Raw genomic sequence first — 20,366 nt, forward strand, 5'->3', positions numbered from 1 at the left:
GACAACATACAAAATATCATTATCGAGGCAAGTATTTTGAAAATTTTTTAACAATGGTTACAAAGATAGAACTTATACATTTGGAACTAAAAATGCAATTAATTCTTTACAAGAAAACAGAGAGTGGTTTGACGTTTAAACTTCCTCGCAATTTCGCCAGATTTACAATATTCTTATGGATGTTGGAAGTTCTGATGTAATAAAGGTAATACGAATTATATATGCGTTAATCCCAGATAAGAAGGGAGTTCCCCACTTTAATAAAAAATTAAATGAACATATTTTAAATGTGATAGAATGAAAAACTAGAGAATATTCAGTACAATTTAGGTAGTGACATCAACTTTTGTACTTACTGGTTGGTCTTAAACTAAATTTTCCTCAATTACTATTTCAATTAAAAATTTTCCATTTTTTTTCGTACTTAGTATATAATAGTTAGATGTTTACACAATAGTGTACATTTGGAAATGCATTTATCTGGAAAATTTTTTAAGTAATTTTTTGGGGGGGGATTAGAGTGAACTTAATGCGGAACTTAACATGGAAAATTTATGGATACGTATTATTTTGTCTTTAAAAGAAGATGAAAGTAAACAAAGCTATTGTATATAACTTCACAAAATTATGACAAAATATTATTTATGGCTAACATTTTTGATAGATTATAAACAGACTGCTCTCTCAAGACATCTTTTGGGAATACGTAAACTAGATTAGACAATTGTAATAAAATAATACATGAAACTAAAACCAAGATAGTACTTAATGTTATTTCTGTACATGTTAATATCGCAAAAAGTTAGGTTAATTTATTAAGGCAAAATACTCGAGGGCTACTTGCCTAAAAAGGAGGGATGTCTTTGCGCAGCTTTTTAAGGAAAGCTGACTCGTATTCGTACCATACGTTGAAAACACTACGAAAAGTCTCATGCAATTAACCCGTTAGCCTAGATTTGAATCCAGGTCGAACTACCAGTGCTCATCGATTTTACCGCTCGGCCGTTGATGGATAAGGCACAATAAAATAAGGTATTATGTTGTAAACAGCATTTTCACTCCCTTTTTTGTCTATAAAAGAGGATGTAAAATTCCCTTTAATAGATAAAAGAAGACGCTGTGTTTTAAATGAGATGATGGAATGGATATTTTAGATCGAGCTCATTTGTAACATTACTAAATACTTGTCGGTGAAATTCATGTGGGAATAAATTTGTTAAGGCTAAGCTGGGAATGAGCTAAACCAAAAAGGTATTATATCTGATTGGATATATGAGGATAATTCCCTGTATGATGCAGTCAGTTGTCTGTAGAGTTTTTCAACTTTTTTTGCTGGTTCAGAACCGTCACAGTAATCATGTCTCAATGAACCGCCCCCTCCCCACATAAACATTTTTATGTAAGCCATACATTTATAAGACTAACCTGTTCTTAGTTTCTTGTGGAACCTATAAAGGAACAATTAATTAGGAAATTACCTCAAATATGCATAGAAAATCGAACACAGTAAATTTGTTCCTAAATATCTATTCATGTTTTGCGTGTATCTTTTTGCATTTAAGTAATTTGAACATTTTGCTAAAATTTGTTGTCTGCAGACAGTGTAAAATTTTAAGTTTTATTTTATAAAAATAACCCAGATGTTGAATGCTTTCGTAAAATTATCTGTTATTTTAGGAACTCTAAAATGGATTTAATTTTTATGGAATACTTCTTTTTAACATTCTGTATCTTGACTTTCTAAAAGACTGCTTCAAAAATCACTGAATCATAATCATAGCAAATTTAAAAAACTCAAATTTACTAGACTGCAAATAAAAAATATTATACTCATAACATTTTTGCGTTATTTTTTTTTCGGATATTTACACCTTAAATTAATCTGAATTAAATTATCGGTCTCTGATATTTCAGCAATTAACAAAGCTGTCATTTATTCAAAATGTCAAAAATATTTAAGGTTTGTTGCAGTTAGGAAATTATTTGTGTATCTGTGAATTTCACTCTTCATCAGTTTATTTGCTTATTTACATTTTAAGTACTACAATTTCATCTTATTATAAATTACATAATGGGTAGTATTTTGCGTCTTTCAGTTTTATTATATGAGCTTTTTATACAAGATCTGTACTTTAGGTTTCGTAAATTTTAAAAAAAAGTAATGAAAATATCTGACATGTATTAAAAAGTTTCTGGTGCTGTTGTAACATGTCCCTAGTTCTTCCCCTTAAGAAACATAAGAAAATCATTTCTTCATGGGAAATTACAGTACTGCAAACGAATTTCATTAGATAATTTTATTGGACACATTAGAATAAATTTAGTAATACTCAAATTTTATTAAAAACAAATTCCTATACAAAATTTCTTTTGTGTGAAAAAAGTTTCGCAAAAGGCAAAATCGTGATGGAAATCTTTTCTCCGTATACGAAAGAATATATAGATATGTATTAAAAAAAAAAAAGAAAAAAGGCCTACCTCTCTTACATTTGTCGGAAATTCAAGCTACAGGGAGTGAGGAAAAAAATAAAGTAAAAAAAAAAAAAAGAGAGAGAGAGAGAGAGAGAGAGAAAATCATCTTCTATTCGACATAGAAAAGAATGTCACCTTGTGTGGTCCCGATGTGCTTGCCCGCTTGTTTACATTGTCCTCCATGTGCCACTATCTGATTAAAGGCGGGAAGAACTCTTCTGTGTTATTGGGGCGTATACTGGGAAGATTTGATGTGGAAATACTCTACTCCCATCCACTTTACAGCAGAGTGTTGATATTAAAAATTACAGAGGCGCCACGTGTTATAGTGAGAAATTAATTTTCGGAAAGTTTCATTATTGGGGGAGAAAAAAATTCCCCAATTTTCTTTTCCTAATGGCTTCTTTACAAGCTAAATATTTATATTTCTGGAAAATAATTCTTGTGAAATTGCAAAGCCGCCAAGGACCAACCCACCCACCTTTTTTTTCCCCCTCCCTTCGAAATTAAATTTCGTGTTGTAATGAAAGTGAAAGATTCTCCGATGTCACAATGCGAGAAACATATATACATTTATGCAGATTTTTCATTATTTAATGCCTTTCAATATAATACAGAGTGATAATATTTGGTGGCAACAATTTGAAAATTTATTAAAAATTGGACATTTATAGTGTACCAACGCAAAATACCGAAACGAAAATAATAGTCCTTCAGGGCAAATTGCCCCTTTGGACTAAAAATGAGGGGAAAAAAATGCATTTAAAACTTAAAATGCAGAAGCCATATTTAAGTGAACGAAACAAGCAAAATAAAAAAGTATAAAATATATTAGATAGTATGTATTTGACATAATCAATGTATGGATATGCAAATGAAAATAACATTACATGTGTATGTTTTATAAAATTATTTTTAAAGAAAATTATCAGATTTATTTATTTATTTATTTATTGTGGAAATTAAATTACTGATTGTGGGTAATTGTTTGGTTTCAGGTTAGTCGATATTTTGCGCTTCAAGTTGTTGCTTTAACATAACATAATTACTATTTGTTTGCAACATCTGTTAATTTGAAGATATCATCCGTTTACACCTCAGTTGTTCACAAACATCCATCGCCTTTAAAAATTAAATTTAAAAAGTAAATAAATAAAAAATTGTGCCATTTAATGCAGAACGATTGTCTAGTAGTGTCTAGATTGTTCCGTTAGCAGGCAAGGCTGCTTCTAAAGCAATCGTCGAATTAGTTAGAAGTAAATTGCTCGTAAGGATTAAATATTTCGTTATATTGCATAACTGTTGTTTTTGCTTTTTTAGTTTCGTATTGGGGAAATTTTTCTTCCGAACCTTGTATGTTTCGCTTAGTGCACTTAATATAAATAAGTCGAATATTATAGTTTTATCTTTCGTAAAGTAATTTTTTTATGGAACTTATTCGATACCTCAGTAACAAAATAAAATTTACTATTTATTCATTACCGGATTTGTTCTGATTTGTGCCATAAATAAAAAAGGTAATTGCTATATGGTAAAATGTAAGAAATGTTAACGTACAATGGAAAGAAGTCTTAAGAATTGGCACTGCAAAATTTCTAGCTTCCAAGGTTGCATTCTGCAGTAACGTAAAGGGTTTTTATCTGAAACCTCGACAGCAATACTTCTAGTAGTATCAAAATCTCAAAGCTGCACACTCCACGGTTCAAAAACTTGTAAAGAAAATTCTTTGTATCTTGCCAACATCTTGATAAGGTAGCTATTGTTCCAAGCTTAATCTTATTCAGAATGTATTGATGCTGAAATTAAGCAAAGGAAAAACAAATGAGTTGTTCAAGATACACTCCTGTCAGTTCGGTTATTATGAAATGATTACATTGATGATTCTGGCAATAAATTGTAACATCTATAGATAACTGTCGAGTATTTTGATTTTTCTCAGAATGATATCAGGATATGTGGAGTAAAACGAGTGCTAGAGACCCCCCTAAATTAGTATACTATTTCTCTACCTTTGTTTATTTATTTAATTTTTTTTTAATGGACAGACATTTGCTTGTATACAAATCTACCTAAAGTTGTTCGTTATTAACAGTACATATCTATCTACTTAGAGATTTTTGAATATTATAATCTTCGGGCCGTCCTGCTTAAATCTCTTTTATAATTTTAATTTTTTTATTATCTTTAAATAAAAAGAATATTTTTGCTATTTTACTGTCATTTAAACTAGTCTTTCCATTAAGCATTTCGTGATGGCCGAGTGTGACATAGAGCATGTTAGATGTTCGGCCACTTGTGTTACATTTTTGTTTTTTAATATAAAATGTATTCTCTAAATGTAAAATACTTAATTTAAAATCATCATCACAGTTTTTTAGAAGAAAAACAGAACATTGAAACGCTGGTACTAATAATTGATGAATCATTGTTCACTTACATGGTATCTTTTATTATATAGAACAGCAGCATGGCGATATCAAATTCTAAAATGGCAAAATTCATTCATAAATTGATATCGGTTTGATGCAATATCGATCTACACTGAAGAGCCAAAACATTATGACTCCTACTCAATAACGCGTTGGGCTATCTTTGGCCTGAAAAAGATCTGTAGCTCGCCTTGACATGGATGTCACAAGTTCTAGGTAGAAAACTAAAAACAGGTTGTACCAAATGTCTAAGCAGCGATTATGCAAAGTGCATATATTCCGACATGGTGGGGTTTGAGATTTGAGCTGCTGCTCCATGACATCTCAAATGTGCTCTATCCGCTTAAGATTCAGCGAGTTAGATGGCGAGGACATTAATTATCCTTACGCTTCTCGAACCACTCTAACACAATTCGAGCCTTGTGACATGGGACGTTTCCTGCTGGAAGATTCCATTTCCATTTCCATTTCAAGACAGACGCCTACATGACAAATGATTCGAACAACGTCGATGGTCGTACCCTAACACCACCATCGACCTGATGAATGAGAAATCGCGATTCTTCCGACTAGTCTTCTACTTATCCATGGTCCAATCTCGATGTTCCTGGGCCCACTGTAGGCGTAGTTGACAATGACCGCAGTCCCATAACAAACCGCTGATTTGTGTGTTCCGAAACACTTGCACTTGGACCTGGCGCCGATTTTTCTGTACCAAGCGGGACAGTTTCCGATGTCTTTTTCTTTGATAACGCGTGGACATTCAACTCCTTGGTGTCTACTGCTGTTTCACCGTTCTTCGCATAATTACCGTGAACAACCTACCAGTCGTGCAGTTTCGGAGATACTCATTCCGAGTCTTCGGGCCATTACAATCTGCCCTCTATCAAATTCTCTTAGATCAGCAGCCTTTATCACTCGCAAAAATAAGTGATTCTTTACGAATCAAATCGAATCGAACCTTAATATTCCGTGAAAATTTTCTCCAGCAGCAGTTAAATACCACAGCAGCAGCAGTTAATCACATTCTCCAGCAGTAGTGATTAAGAGGGAACTCTTAATCACGTGTGCCCTGCATGTCATTCCGACCGAGTTCATTGAAATATGTGGGGATGGTCATAATGCTTTGGCTCGTCAATGTACCTTTGGTTCCACTTCATGTTCTTCGAATATTCTACGCTGTGTGGCAAAAGTACGTCATTTAAATGGCCAAAACCATCCACTTATAACAAGGCTTTCTTAACCTTATAGTTTCTAGCTTCATACTTTTAAAAAGATTTAGACCTGAAGTTACCATGTTTAGGTTGCAGGCCACACAGTGGGTCAAGTGGCTAAAGCCGCGGAGGATTGGTATTTCGTCCTGAGCTTGGTTTTCTGCGAGTGAATGACAGTTTGTAATTTCCTCTATTTAATGCATGCCAAGAGGTTGGGACATAACTGCCTTGAGGACTAATGCGTTCTGTGCGAAATACGGGCAGTTTTCTTTATCAGAGCAGCTCGACAGTGTAGCACCTAGAGTTTGATAACTGTTTTATAGCACTCGTGGATTATCTTTTTTTTTTTTTTTTTCTTAGTGTCTTGAATACTAGCCCGCTTACCATGAAAGCTTTAGGTTAGCCGTAGGCAGGCAATAGTAAGTGCCTTGCGTAATCAACTATGTTTATGTTAATTGTATTAGACTATCAATCACTAATCAGCGCAATATGCCCTCTCTCCCCACTATTGAAATAGAAAAAAACCACTAATACAAATAGTTTCGCTTGGAACGATGAGCTGACTGCAGAAAAGTTTTTGTGGGCTTTGCTGTAACTAATCACTTGACTAATTTTATTAACAACTGACTGAATTGCACTCCCAGTAAACAGTGAAAAAGATATAATTTTGTGAATTTCAAAACGACAGGTTTGATTTTCAAGAATTTATAAGAATTCCATTTTAACATTTTTCTTGCTTCAGTCAAAAACGTTTGCGTAAGAGGAAGTATGACTATGTCAATTCCACTAAAATAAGACTGCAAAAATCCGTTTTTTATGTAAATTTTAGCGTTACCGTAGGAGTGCTTATTTTATCTATTTATTATTCTTCGAAACATAATAATTCCTTTTTAGTTGAAGAAGTCCCATTCAGCACGTAATTGAGTAGCGCATATATGAGAAATGTGAAACCAATTTATTGGAGACGGAAAAGACTGATTTTAGTTAACTTGAGATCTCTCTTCTTTACCACTGTAAACTTCTTATTTATCTATTTAGTTATTTAGTTTTTAGTAAATGTAAAGTAATGTCGTAAAATTTTTAAATTTTAAAAAATTTAATTGAAAAGTTTGCTATTTAAGAAACTTAACTGGTACAGCAGCAAAAAGTACGTTGTTATTTTAACAGTCCGAAAGACATAATAGAACAAAGAAAAATAAATGCTTGTAACCTGTAGCTGTTTGGAATCTTTTCAACCATTATAATACACACACCCGAATAAAAATAGTTTGGAATTCAGCCGATTTAATTGCAAACGATTTTGTTATATGTCTAATCTTCCGAATATCTCTTCCGCACGTTGTTCAGTCTGGAATGAAAACACTGCTTTTGTCATTCGTACGTTGACTGCAGCTAAGTCTATTTCTAGCAGCTCGTGCATCATCATTGACAACACACTTCGGTCCGCCCTCCCCACAATTCTATTCCAGCTCTTAATTCTATTCTTATTTCATTTTCAATCCGTTCAGAGTTGTGTCGCTCATCTATAAGCGGTGTCCTCATGCTATAAGGACAACCCGCCGTATTATTACCGACACAGACGTTTCAAATAAACAGACAAGCAAAACAAGAATATCGTTTTTCCCCCCCTCTTTTCGTTCCTCTCTCCCTTCATATTTTTTGTTTTAGTTTTTCTTTTTTGTAATCTTTCACGCTTCACGTGCAATTACGAGATTTCGCCCGATTCTTTTTTTTCCCCTTTGTTACTTGGCATCTCTTTGATGTTCGCCGACCCGTTGGCAGAGGGCCTCCTGACTTGAATATTTAATCAGTCACGCGTTGTAACTTTTCTCCTTTTCCCCTTCCCAACCCACCACCGTTTCAATGTTTCTTTATTATTATTATTCGTTATCATTAAGTTTCTCTTTCCTTTTTAGCGTGTATTCGATTTGTGTGGTGCGAGGTTAATCGCTTCTAGTTCTAGTTTCCGAATTCAATTAATGTTTACCAGATCAGCCATTACACGATAATGAAAGGATCATAATGAAATATTTAAGTAAATTGTATCCGGCAATTTTTCGTAATTTTAGCAAATATACTCTTAAATATGACGAATAAACAGACACGAAATGTTTTGGTAATTCGCTTCTAGATTCTGAAGTAATATATTCTGAAACAACAGGAATTTTTCTTATATTATAAATGACGGGAAGAAAAATTCATGTGCTGTTTTATTCGTCATATTGATGTTATAAATAAACTGTTTTATTCGTCATATTTACAGTGCATTTGCTAAAATTATGCAAAATTGCCATATATATATATATGTGTGTGTGTGTGTGTGTGTGTGTGTGTATACACGTTTCGAGAGTATTTGGGCTAAAAATATTTAAAAACAGCATGTCTTTAGAATTTCCGAATATCTCATTTCGTACAGTGTGTTGCCACTGCTCGCTTTGAAATCGCTGAGATTCTTAATCAAAAATTCGTTAAAGTTTAAAAAATATGAAATAGATAATAAAACAAATTCGAAATTCAAGATTCGGGGCTTCCAGGAGCCCCATATTCGTATGAAGGACTACGAAAATCTGATGTCTCTAGGTACCGTTGTTTTTTCACAGTTGCGAGAAACATGTTCAAACAAAGATCATGCAGATTCTTCATTATTTAAGTTCTTTAAATACATGGTGATAATATTTGGTGGCAACAATTTGAAAAGTGATACAGCTGTTCATAATTATGCGACGCAAACTGCCTTTTCGAGACTAATAGCCCTTCTGGGCTAACGCTCCTTTGGGCTAAAAAGTAAATATTATAACTAAATTAAAAATTTTACACATTAAATATTTATCAAAGCGTACATAATAATAATAATAATAATAATAATAATAAATAAAGGCGAAATTCAAATTTTTGAGTTTGAATTAAAAGCAACTTTTTAAAGTTATGCACAGTTCCAGATTGTATTGATATGAGGTAGATCTAACAAGCATAAATAAACAGGCTTTATAAGCTGTACGTTACTTTGTTTCCACCTGCATAGCAATATGAACTGTGCAGCAGTTCATCCAGCTAACTAGCTACTTATTGACTCAAGGAAAGTGTATCTCAGAAGTACCAAATCAGTAGAGGGCACAGAATATTGCAACTACCTGTTTTGGGCTGGCGAAATAAATTTACTGATAAAAATGTACCGACGTGAAAAGTTCTCCCAGGTTACTCCCGTCACTACATAGTCGGGCATAGAAGCATTATTCTTTCTGCCCTTTTGCCTTCAGTAGCAATCGCATGTGAATTGAATGTTGAATTCTAATCCATAGGTTCTATTTGGGAGAGCTATTTTGGCTTTTACATTCGATTCAAATTACAACTTCAATTATGTCTTAATGACTATTTATTTACACATATCTTTATATTACAGTATTTACATGGTAGTTGATAATTACTTTAAAACAGTACATTTTAATTGTTTTCTAAGTCAGGAGTTTGTCTTTACGCTTCTCCGAGCGGTTCGAATCTAGTCTCCTTCCCAGATCTCACTTAGAGAAAAAGAAAGGAAGAATGCCCGCCATCTAGAGGCAAGAATGGGTTAGCATGCAAAAGCTCAGTCTATATCTCTTATGTCTCTAAAATATAAGCACCCCATTTACAACAAATATATAATTAAAATGTATTCGCAAATCATCTAAAATACAGGGCCGGATACGCACGGTCCGCCGGTATGAGATCATTTTTATGATTCAGCATCCATTGCATAATGGCTAGATGTACGCATTCGCTGTAAAAATTCGAACATGGGAGCTTCATGAAATGCAACAGCATCAAGAAAAGATAATACCTAGTTCGATTTCCCTTTATTCTCAAAAAAGTACTGGATTGCTTGTGATGACAAAAAATAAGTATGTACAGAAATGTGAATTTCCAAATTAAGTATGCATACTAAGGGAATAAACCAACATCATTTTGATTATCCCGTGTTCTGTCAACGGAGGCTCATCCATTCCTTGTTTTGGATTTTCCAGATTTTGTTTGGATTTTCTTGGCATTATGTACTGAAAATATTGCAGTATTACCAAACCTTAATGCTATATTCTTTCTTCTGTCAACAGTTACTACAGTTACAGAAAGCTGTCCAGAAGAAACGGTGTTACGTTGTGAATCATCATCATGACAATGCAAAACGAGACACAGTATTCATTATTGATTTATCTGTTTGGGGATTTTATATTGTTTAAACCTGATTATCAGATATTGCCTTATCAGATTGTCAGATCAAAGATTGAATCAAAAATAATTTAGCAAAGACTTTGAGGCCCTAAGCACTTTAAAGATTTTGGTGGCTCTGCATATATTTACATTATAACATCTGCCCTCCCATTCCTTTTCTGTCAGTTTTGCTTCTTAGCTGCACTATACATTACCGGGTAAAACTCTGTGTGGGAAATTCTTGTGGTGCTTCCTTTCCTTGAATCCTAAGTACCTTCTTTGTGGTGCATCATTTCTTTGATACCTAAGCACGTGCTTATTTTGCTCAATGCTCAGTCCAGCTCTGCTGTGATTAGGCCGATCATTGGGAAAATTTTATAAAGCAATGAATGCGAATATTATAAAGCTTATTCGCCACAGCCTGTGATTTTTTCCCCCCAAATCTAAAAATGATAATTTCTGTAAACTGAAAACCAGGAAATTGTCAGAACGTTGGAAACATATCGTTTCTGATCATGGCAACTATAAAGGGCCGTAACCTGTCTTTTCATAAAGGGCATACTGTTAAAAATCGAAATTTAGGGGGTATTAAAGAATGGAGATTAGCAAAGTTTAGTTATTATGTATTTATATATTAACTCATAAATAAAATAATATAAAATATAAGTAATACAAATTTAAAACTGATCAATTTTCGGGTCTTATGAGTGTTTTAAAATAAATTAATATTAACGAACGATTTACACTGAAAATAGCCAGAATATTTGGTTTACAGAAATAATGCTAAGACTTAAGATAGAAACAAAAACTATAAATAACCCTTACGACCATACACTAGAAACAAAAATCTATAAATAACTCTTACGACCATCCACGTTAGAATTAAAATTATTTGAATGTGATTTCTGCTCTTTTATTTAAAATTCTTTTATGGCATCTTCATAAAGTAAGGATAATACTTTAACTTCGGTAATTATTTTTCGATAGGTAATATGCTAAGAAAACTTAATATCTCTTGTGACTGCATTACTTCGATTTAATTATTAATTTTCAGTGCTGAAAATGGTCGTATCGCTGATGCAATTGAAGCTGGTATTGGTAGAATGAGTGAAGATAATTTTTAAATTTCACTCATAATGCTGTGAGTAGTGCTGATATTCATATATGACATAAGTTCATGTACAAGTTTATTTTCTGACTCTACGAACTAATGAACTCAATGAACTAATTATTAAGCTTTATTAAATAAAATAGCTTTCAGTACGGACTGGCACTTCGTTTATTTAGCAATATTTCGAGAGAATTAGAATTATAAGAAACCAAACCTCTTTGAATTCAGAAGGTCTGTTAAATTCAAGCTTATCAGAGAACAAAATCTTTCGTTTATTTGATTAGATATGTTTATATATACAGGTAATTTCAGTATAAATTCACCTGATTTCACATTTGTCGCATCATCTGATTTCACATAAGACTTTTTCCTGGCCAATTCATTTATCTTTTAGGAATTGGAATTTTCCAATCCAAAATCTGGTATGTAACGTAAACACATTAAAATTTTGTAATCTCTTTTTCACAGTAAGAGTATCTAGCGTTTTCGTTTATAAAATCAAAATAGAAATCACCTATAGGAGAAAAAAGGTTCTTACATTCAGCCAAAAGCTTAAGGAACCCTTGAGCTTGTGACAACATACTGCGAATCTTCTATAACAATATTATCTTCCCTAAAGACGACTGTAATAAATAATATTTCTGGTTATTCAGACATGAAATTAGCTCGAATTAAAATTCTGAGCAATGTGATAGTGAGGAATAAAACCTGAAAATTCTTCTATTTCCATTCACTTAATTACCATTTCTTAGAGGAATTTTAGTTGGTGTTAAAGTTATTTATTTTATTTATTAACTTGTTCCGTAAATAATATGTTGAAGTTGTGGATTTTGCCTTGCAGGAACTATCGTTTTCATTGTGTGATGAAGGTTCTTGCACAAAGAATAAAACAGATGAACAAATTCCTCTGCAAGGTGAGAAACTGATTTAAATTCTTAAACTGATCTAAATTGGCAGGTCTTAGTGTTTGTCATATTTTCATTCGAGGGACTGCAATTTTGAAAAAAATTCGGTTTTTGAAGTATTAGTTGTAGTGATTTAAATCTAGATTTCTGTTTCATAACCGTGATTTTTCATGTTATTATCTTTAATACAAAGTCTGAAAAAGATAGCTGTCCTCAGAATATCAGTCAACTTGATCAGGTATCCAATGGCATTACTTTTTTAAATATATGTATTTGTTCATTTAATGATACTATACATTCAAAAGAAATCATTCTTGTGCATGTGAGTTAAAAGAGAAATGTCCGCTTTTAAAATGAGAAATTCTCTACTTTAGTGTCTAAAATGATCGAGTTTGAAATTTCTGCATGGCCACAAGACATTTTAAATTAGACCCATCCCCAAGAGTTCAGTGTGATAGACTCATTCAAATAGAAAGGTTCATGATAATACAGGGTGTTTATAAAGTCCGGGACCCATTTTGATGTTTAATAACTCATAAAATAATAAAGATAGATTAAAATTAATAACATAAATGGTTAGATACACTCAAAAAGTTTCATGACCCTTGTCAATGAACTTCCACGTGTGCCCCCTTCGTCGCACGGAGAATATCAAGTTGATATTCAATTTCACGCCAGGTACCGGCCAGCATGTCGGCATCCACAGAGGCTATTGCGGTTGTAATTTTGGCATTTAGGTCATCAATGTTCGATACTCTCTTCCTGTAAACGTTGTTCTTTACAAATCCCCAAAGATAAAGTCCAGCGGCGTTATATCAGGAGATCTGGGTGGCCAAGGAATTGGACCTCCTCGCCCAATCCATCTTCCTGTAAAATGGTCATTCAAAGAACTACGAACGATGGTACCCCAATGAGGTGGTGCACCATCTTGTTGCAAAAAGACTGAAGCTCTTCTAGTTGTGGAAATGCGAAGTTTTCCAACCTGTCTAAGTATACGACTGATGAGACTGTCTTTTCTGTAAAAAAGAAAGGCCCAATGACTCGGTCGTGCATTAATCCACACCACACATTAACCTTTGGGGAATCCCTTTGTGCCTCACGGTATTCATGGGGGTTTTCAGATCCCCATATGCGCACATTATGGCGATTAACAATGCCAGAAAGATGAAGGGATGTTTACGATGATATTACAGACGATATTTAGAAAAGTACAATTATTTAGACTGGAAAATGAAATTATCTGAAATTAACCACACGCGCAGACGATATTTACAAAAGTTAAGATATTCAAACCCGAAAAAGAAAATATATAAGTTATGCCATCAATAAATGCCATAAGTTTGTTTATATCTTCATTATTTTATGAGTTATTAAACATCAAAATGGGTTCGGGACTTTATAAACACCCTGTATTATCAGTTTTATGTACTTCAAATGAAAAGTTAATGAAATATGAGCAAAGAAACAACTTTCGGAGAATTTATGATTGAAAACGCAGTAGAAACTAATAGCTTTATCCAAAAATTTTCGCAAACTACTCAGTCTGGGATTTCCAGGCGACATCACATATATAATTAAGTCCTGCTTGACAGGTAGAAACTTTGTGGTTCACCTTTCAAAGACATACTCTTCCCGCCGTGGTATTCGAACCAGCGTGCCACAGGGCACCTTACCGGGGCCTACACTTTTCAACTTATATGTGAACAATGTGCTGCAAACATTCAACACCAAACGGTTTAGCATTTTATTCTGATGATATTGCGATTCTTTCACAAAATGCTTTTCATCGTACCTAGCTTGTGAGCTGGAAAATTGAAATTAATGTGGTTAGATCCACAGCAGTTATCTTAAACACAAGAAAAGGAAAATTACCCATAATCTTAGCATGTATGAAAACACCATGGTGATCTTTGACAGTAAACTTTCATGTTCTTACACATGCACTGTATTATCCATAATTTCCGGGCGCGTAAAGCGAAACTAACTCTTAACTACCCGGAACAACATTTTATTTATAAACAGGTTATTCATACACAAAACCATCTTGCTTCTCATGCTTTGTTACGCCTGCCCAGTTTGGGCATGCTCCTGCCTCACCAATCGCAAACAGTTACAAACGGCTCAAATCTTCATCCTGAGACAAATATCTGGCTGCCCAATGTACATCAGTAATAATAAAACTCACGAGGAACTGCGCAATACCCAGCTACGTTCCTACAATTATTTTATTGTCCTGTTTTCATCTAAGCCTCAAGAAAAATTAGATTAGCATTATCCCAATATAAAACTATAATCACTGCTCTTCAGAAAACATCGAGATCTGTGACTATTCTTAATAACGTAATGTAGATTCTGTCTCACTTATGTCACTGTTTGACGTTTATCGTTCTGTATTTATGCGTTTTTCGGTTGCCTATTCTAATCCCATTTCTCATGTGCTTATTCTTTTTTTGCGTCATTTTATTCCTTTTTCAAGAGCTCCCCGCATCTGTCTGTTTTTATAATGTATCTGCTTGCAGTCTCGAACATTTGAACTCTTACCACAGAACTATGAACTACTGAAATGTACCCATGTTTTCTCATTAGCTCATTCAGCCTATCATTTCTTCGTATCCTGTCAACATAGTAGTCATAATTTTGAAATTTAGGGTTTTTTACCTACCATTTGGACTTGTGAATAATCAGAAATTTTAGATGAGTTTTGAGAGAGGTTGGGTCTCGTGCCCAAGTATTCTGATGACCGAACCATTCAATCCCTGTAGACTGGGTATTGCCCCTTCTCTGTCAAAGTTCAGAATTAAATTTTGACATTAGAAAATGTCTTTCTAAAAGTTTTTAATTATTATGTTACGCCACCATGGACAAGCCGATTTATGACTTTTAAAAGCCCTAAGCACAAAGATTATGGAAACACATAACACATTTATTCCTTCCCCCCCATTCATTCTCTTTCGACCTCGGTTTGGCTGCAGTATACATTCCATTTTAAAAAAGCAACGAGAAATTTTTGTGGTGCCCCCTTTCCTTTTGTGGTGCCATCTTTTTTAATGTCTTCTTTTCTTCATGACCTTAAGTACGTGCTCTTTTTGCTTAATGGTTAATCCAGCTCAAATCACGGTTATATCATCCACTGTGCGAAACTTACGATGTCTAATTCTACGCGCTTCGCGCATGATAAAACCTTACGGTTGTTGTTATTTCAGCGAAACACAAGTCTGTAATTTCAGAAACAAATAGCGATTTAAAAGCAATAAACTTATTTCTTAACAGCTTGAAAATCTATTTTATTTTCAAATGTACTTAACTGAGATTAAAACACGTTAAACTACCTTATTGTAATTAATAAAAGACATTTTTTCATAATATTTGGTACAAATGTTTTTTATAGTAAGCCTTTTCACTCCTTTTTATTATTTTATATATATATAAATTTATAAACAAAAAAAAAAAAAAAAAAAAAATGCCACTCGTGTCGAACTTTATATTTCAAAATCATTGGTTTATTCCGTAACGAGAAGGCAGTGGAACTGTGATCAAAGATACGTATCTGTTGTCCATCAAAGCCCGCTTCCAACAAATCATAGGAAAAGTGAAGTTATAGCTGAAGATAATAACAAAAAGACACTAAAAAATTAAGCAAAACACACCTCCTGGAGGCGCGGAACTCTCTTTTAAGTGTTGATGATCCTCAGTTGCCGGCGAAAAGGGGGGGAGTGTAGGGGGAATAAGCAACCTCGGTCTTTTATGATGCGCTTGCCACAAAAGCGAGCAGTGATTTAAAGCAGACGCCTGCCATCGAATTATGTGGACCTGTTTTCCGACTGTAAAGAGACCGCCAGCTCGTGATCCTGACACTGCTAGCCTGTGGCTCGAGTGTTCAGCTGACCCTCCTTCCCCTTCTATGCCATTCTGTCATTAAAAGAAAAGAGAATCACGTACGTTTTCTGTGCGACCTCCTTTCATTTTTATAGCGTTTCTAAAATCTGGTTATCCCCCTTGCTATCCTGTGGGCGATCTTCATTGAGGTGAAATTTCCTCTAGTTTGTTTCTACGGCATTCGAAATTGCACAAAAAGATGCCATTATATCATACAGTTCGGAACTTCTTTATTGCGTTTCGCTTGCCTTTCAATAGATGCTGGATTCCATTAAAGTGTGAATGCTCATTGGAAATAAGTATTTTTGAAGTTTAGGTCAAAGTGGCATTTTAGCGAGATCTAAAAACAGAGCAAGCCAACTGAGATCCTTGATGCTCTTATTTTACGGCCAGCAGCAAGATTAACAAATTTTACTATTATTATTGATTGCGCAAGGCACAAATTTATATTTTCTATTACTTTTACTAGTATTTTAAATCTTAAAAATTAAGGGCGTAAATATTGTACGAGAAAATAAAAATAATATTTTTAATTTCTTGCATATGTAATTCGTTCTGTTTACGACAGTATTACCAAGATTATTAAATAAAATATAACTTAAAATATGTTTACTACTATCTTACGCCAAGATTAAATATTCTAGACCAGTGGTTCTCAACCTTTTTTGTCCTATGTACTCTTTTCTGCTAGAAGGTGATCCCTCCTCCTTTCCAAAATCTTAAAAATGCATATATACATTTATTTAAATTTAGATTATTTTCTAACGTGTTTTATAAATTAAACAGCAAAAATGTAAAAAGCGTTGGTAAATACCAAAACTTAATAAAGTAGAATAAAGGTAGTTTTTTTTTTTTTTATGTTCATAACCTAAAACTAAATATTTAACAGCTAAATACAAAAAGCTGACTACATCCCCCACTCGCAAAACTGTGAAATTTGCACTGGTTGAGAGCCTCTTATCTAGAAGCATAAAACACTGGGGGGGGGAGGCATTGTCTAGCTGGTGACTTTCATTCACATTGTAAATTGCGGCTTATCAAGCAGAGAAGTTAGGCATCTATAATACATAAAGTCCGTATCAAACTTCTCATAAATTTCTAAAACTTATGCAGTAATTTAAAGCGTTAATCTAATAGTGAACTTTCCAATTATTTGTTCCAATTTCGTATTTTATATAGGATTTATTTTTGGACTTTGTTATGAATCATTTAATAAGGTATTTCCTTCATTTTACGAACTTTATACAAGTCCGTTAAATTACAGTACTAGGTAATTAATTCGGTGACTTAATTGCCAGTAAATTTAATTTTTTTTTCTTTTTTTTTCTGTTGATTATTAAGAATAGACCAAATGAAAAAAAACACCCCTTTCCGAAAATTGACGAACGTAATTTTTTAATGATTAATCTACCGTGTGAGGTCATGGTCCTTATGCAGGTTTGCTAGGGTAAAAACTGAGGTCATGACGCAAAAGCTCATCAACCATCGATGAGAATGATGCAACTGTGACGATGATGGTTTTCCTTCTTGTTATTTTATTCATGTTTTATGACTGGTACAGTCAAAAGTCGTTAATCCGGACTCGTCGGGACTTCGGCGATTCCGGATTATCGATTTTTCCGGATTACAGATCATCAGTTTAAATCTGGTAAAATGGCATGCAGAAATTATAAAAGTAAAAATATGAAACCGTAATTTACGAAATAAAGAACAATTATGATGTAAAGGGTATCAAAATTTACAAAAAAAAAGCTTAATATTTATTTGTTTACTTTATTAAACATTTCTTTCAATGTAAGTTGTATCAGTTGCTTCGTTTTTTATGTGATAATACATTCTCTTTAATTCTATAAACAGGCATAATTTCTTGTTCAGTTACAAAGTTCCGCTGTTCAAGTCCTATAATTGCTGTGTCGAGAATACCGACTAATTTGTTAATCGAAATTTTTTCATTTTCAATAACCTATGTCACTTTCTTCGCTATCGGAAGCGAATTATAATGACGAGGCATTTGATTTAAATCATATCAAAGACGGAGTACATCGAGATGAAATACTACATTGAGTAAGCAATTATAAGCCAAATAAAATAAAAACATCTGCCCTTAAGATAAGGATAGTGCTGACAAATCAACTTCCAATTCATTGCATGCCGCCGCGGCGTTAAAGATAAACAAAGTTTAGATAAACAAACGTTTAAGTTTAGTTAAACAAAGAATATGCCTTTATCCATTTTTTGTTTAAGGGACTCCGAAAGATACTTTCGCTTCGTATATCCTTTACATATTAGTAAATATATATCGGAAATTCTATTTGACATAATCGAAAGTTCATGCTTACTTTTATAAAATTGCTCTAACAGTCTGCAAAAAATAATAATCCGGATCCAACTCGAAGATTAAGGAACAACGCAATCTGCAACATTAACTGAAATAGATAATTAGATAATTTTAGCTTAGCTTATCCCGTCCGTTATACATTAAACGCGCGTTCGTAAACGTATTTTGCGCACGCGCACACGCAAATTCTCAGCGGTAAAGGTCTTACGCGCATGCGTCAACGCGACGCATGCGCAGAAAGTTTGTAGCTTTGAGGTCCGGATTATAGATCATTCCGGATTATGGGTGTCCGAATTAACGACTTTTGACTATTACATTACTAGTTACTGATGTAAACGGATTTATTAAGATATTCTTTTGAAAGTTGCTTTTTTATTCTTTTTATTGTATTATTCACCATAAAATATGAAAACTAGTATTGCGTTTATTTGAATCAGATACTGCAGTTTTAAAATACCCTTAAAAATAATTTAAAACTCGATGGCATCAGTTTTTTTTTTTTTCTTTTAATTTTGTTTCTTTAAGCAAAATTTCGTTCCACATAAAAGTTCAAGGGAACGTTTCTATAAAAAGATAGTAATCAAATTAGGGAAAAATTACATAATGAATAAATTAATTACATAAATATTTTTATGTAAAATATTTTATAATTAATGTTTCAAAAGTCTTAATCAGTTTTCATTATTTACGTGGTTGTCCCTAATAACACATTCGAAAATCTTGTTATAGATCAAATGGCCTCATTTCAACAAGGGCAAGCACGGCATGTTCCCAAGCCTCTAAACCTTCCTGCAGTGTTTAAAATACGTAAAAAATGTTATGTGTATTTTGTCTTGCGATATCTGCTGCATTAAAAAAAAATTAGTAAATGGGGAGGGGCTCCATAATAATTTTCCTTTGGGACTCCGGTTTTGTAAGTCGGGCCCTGGTTACAGAAAATCTGGTTGGTGATTTACAAGAAAATATTTAGTCCCAATTCTCGGGAATAGTTCTGTTTATTTTGAGATTCCACAATAATAAACTAAATTTGAGATCTGAAAATTATTTTATTCTATCAAATTGTACAAGTGAACCGCTACTTTTTGTTATAGGAATAATTAGATCACTGAACAATTTGAACGCAAAATCTCAAATTTTGACACTTGTGCTCAATGCTTGCAATGTGATGGATTTTGACCGAGGTGCAGGGATAAAAGTGATCTCAAACACGATCAGTAATTGTTATAAAAATCAACAATTCTATTACAACTTGCAACCGAATCTGATTTAAATTATATTACACAAAACTGTGAAGAAGATAATGTTGAAGAGTGGAACAAAACTTCACAAACCTAACTATTTTCAAACTATATAGCTACTGATGTTACACTGTTTATATTGTTGCAGGTTTTTATCATGAGCGTTACTGTATTCAATATGGGTGTTACTGTGATGGGTGTGGGGGGTGTTAGAGGAGAGTTATGTAGGAGAAATATTTTTTGAATTGTAATAGAATTTTGAAATTTTGGAAGAAAAATGACTTGATTTGCATAAAACTAATGTCAGTACAAAATAAGATAAATTTTCCATTTCTGAAATTGTTCCATTCAAAAATAAAATCCATTTAGCAGATCATCAATGTATTGAAATGGCTAAAATAAAAACCTATGTGCATTGAAATGGTTAGGATGAAAACTCTCAGCATTTGCAAAACAAATGCTGTGTTTTTTAATACAATTAAAAGACTAAATTTTGAAAACGCTTTAAATAAACCAGTATTTTCTGTTTTCATTCTGCATGTCTCCCTCCTTTGTTCTTTTTAAAGTTGTATTGCTGTTTTTTAACTAAGCAATTTTT

At 33.3% G+C, this 20,366-nt stretch overlaps 1 protein-coding gene across 6 annotated transcripts in view; it reads left to right on the forward strand.

Moving 5' to 3' along the window:
- Window positions 1-20,366, forward strand: part of LOC118203638 (uncharacterized) — a 57,704-nt gene that overhangs the window by 18,401 nt on the left and 18,937 nt on the right. For 3 of the 6 annotated variants that reach the window (XM_035375915.2, XM_035375918.2, XM_035375917.2), the window contains one exon: window positions 12,253-12,325. The exons of the other annotated variants lie outside the window; for them this stretch is intronic. In XM_035375915.2, the coding sequence (XP_035231806.1) occupies window positions 12,253-12,325 (73 nt within the window). The remainder of the gene's footprint in view (window positions 1-12,252; window positions 12,326-20,366) is intronic. 6 annotated transcript variants of the gene reach the window in all.

This window comes from Stegodyphus dumicola, chromosome 8, assembly GCF_044657685.1.
Source record: "Stegodyphus dumicola isolate Sdum_Otavi_A_Nest chromosome 8, ASM4465768v1".
Lineage (NCBI taxonomy): Eukaryota > Metazoa > Arthropoda > Arachnida > Araneae > Eresidae > Stegodyphus > Stegodyphus dumicola.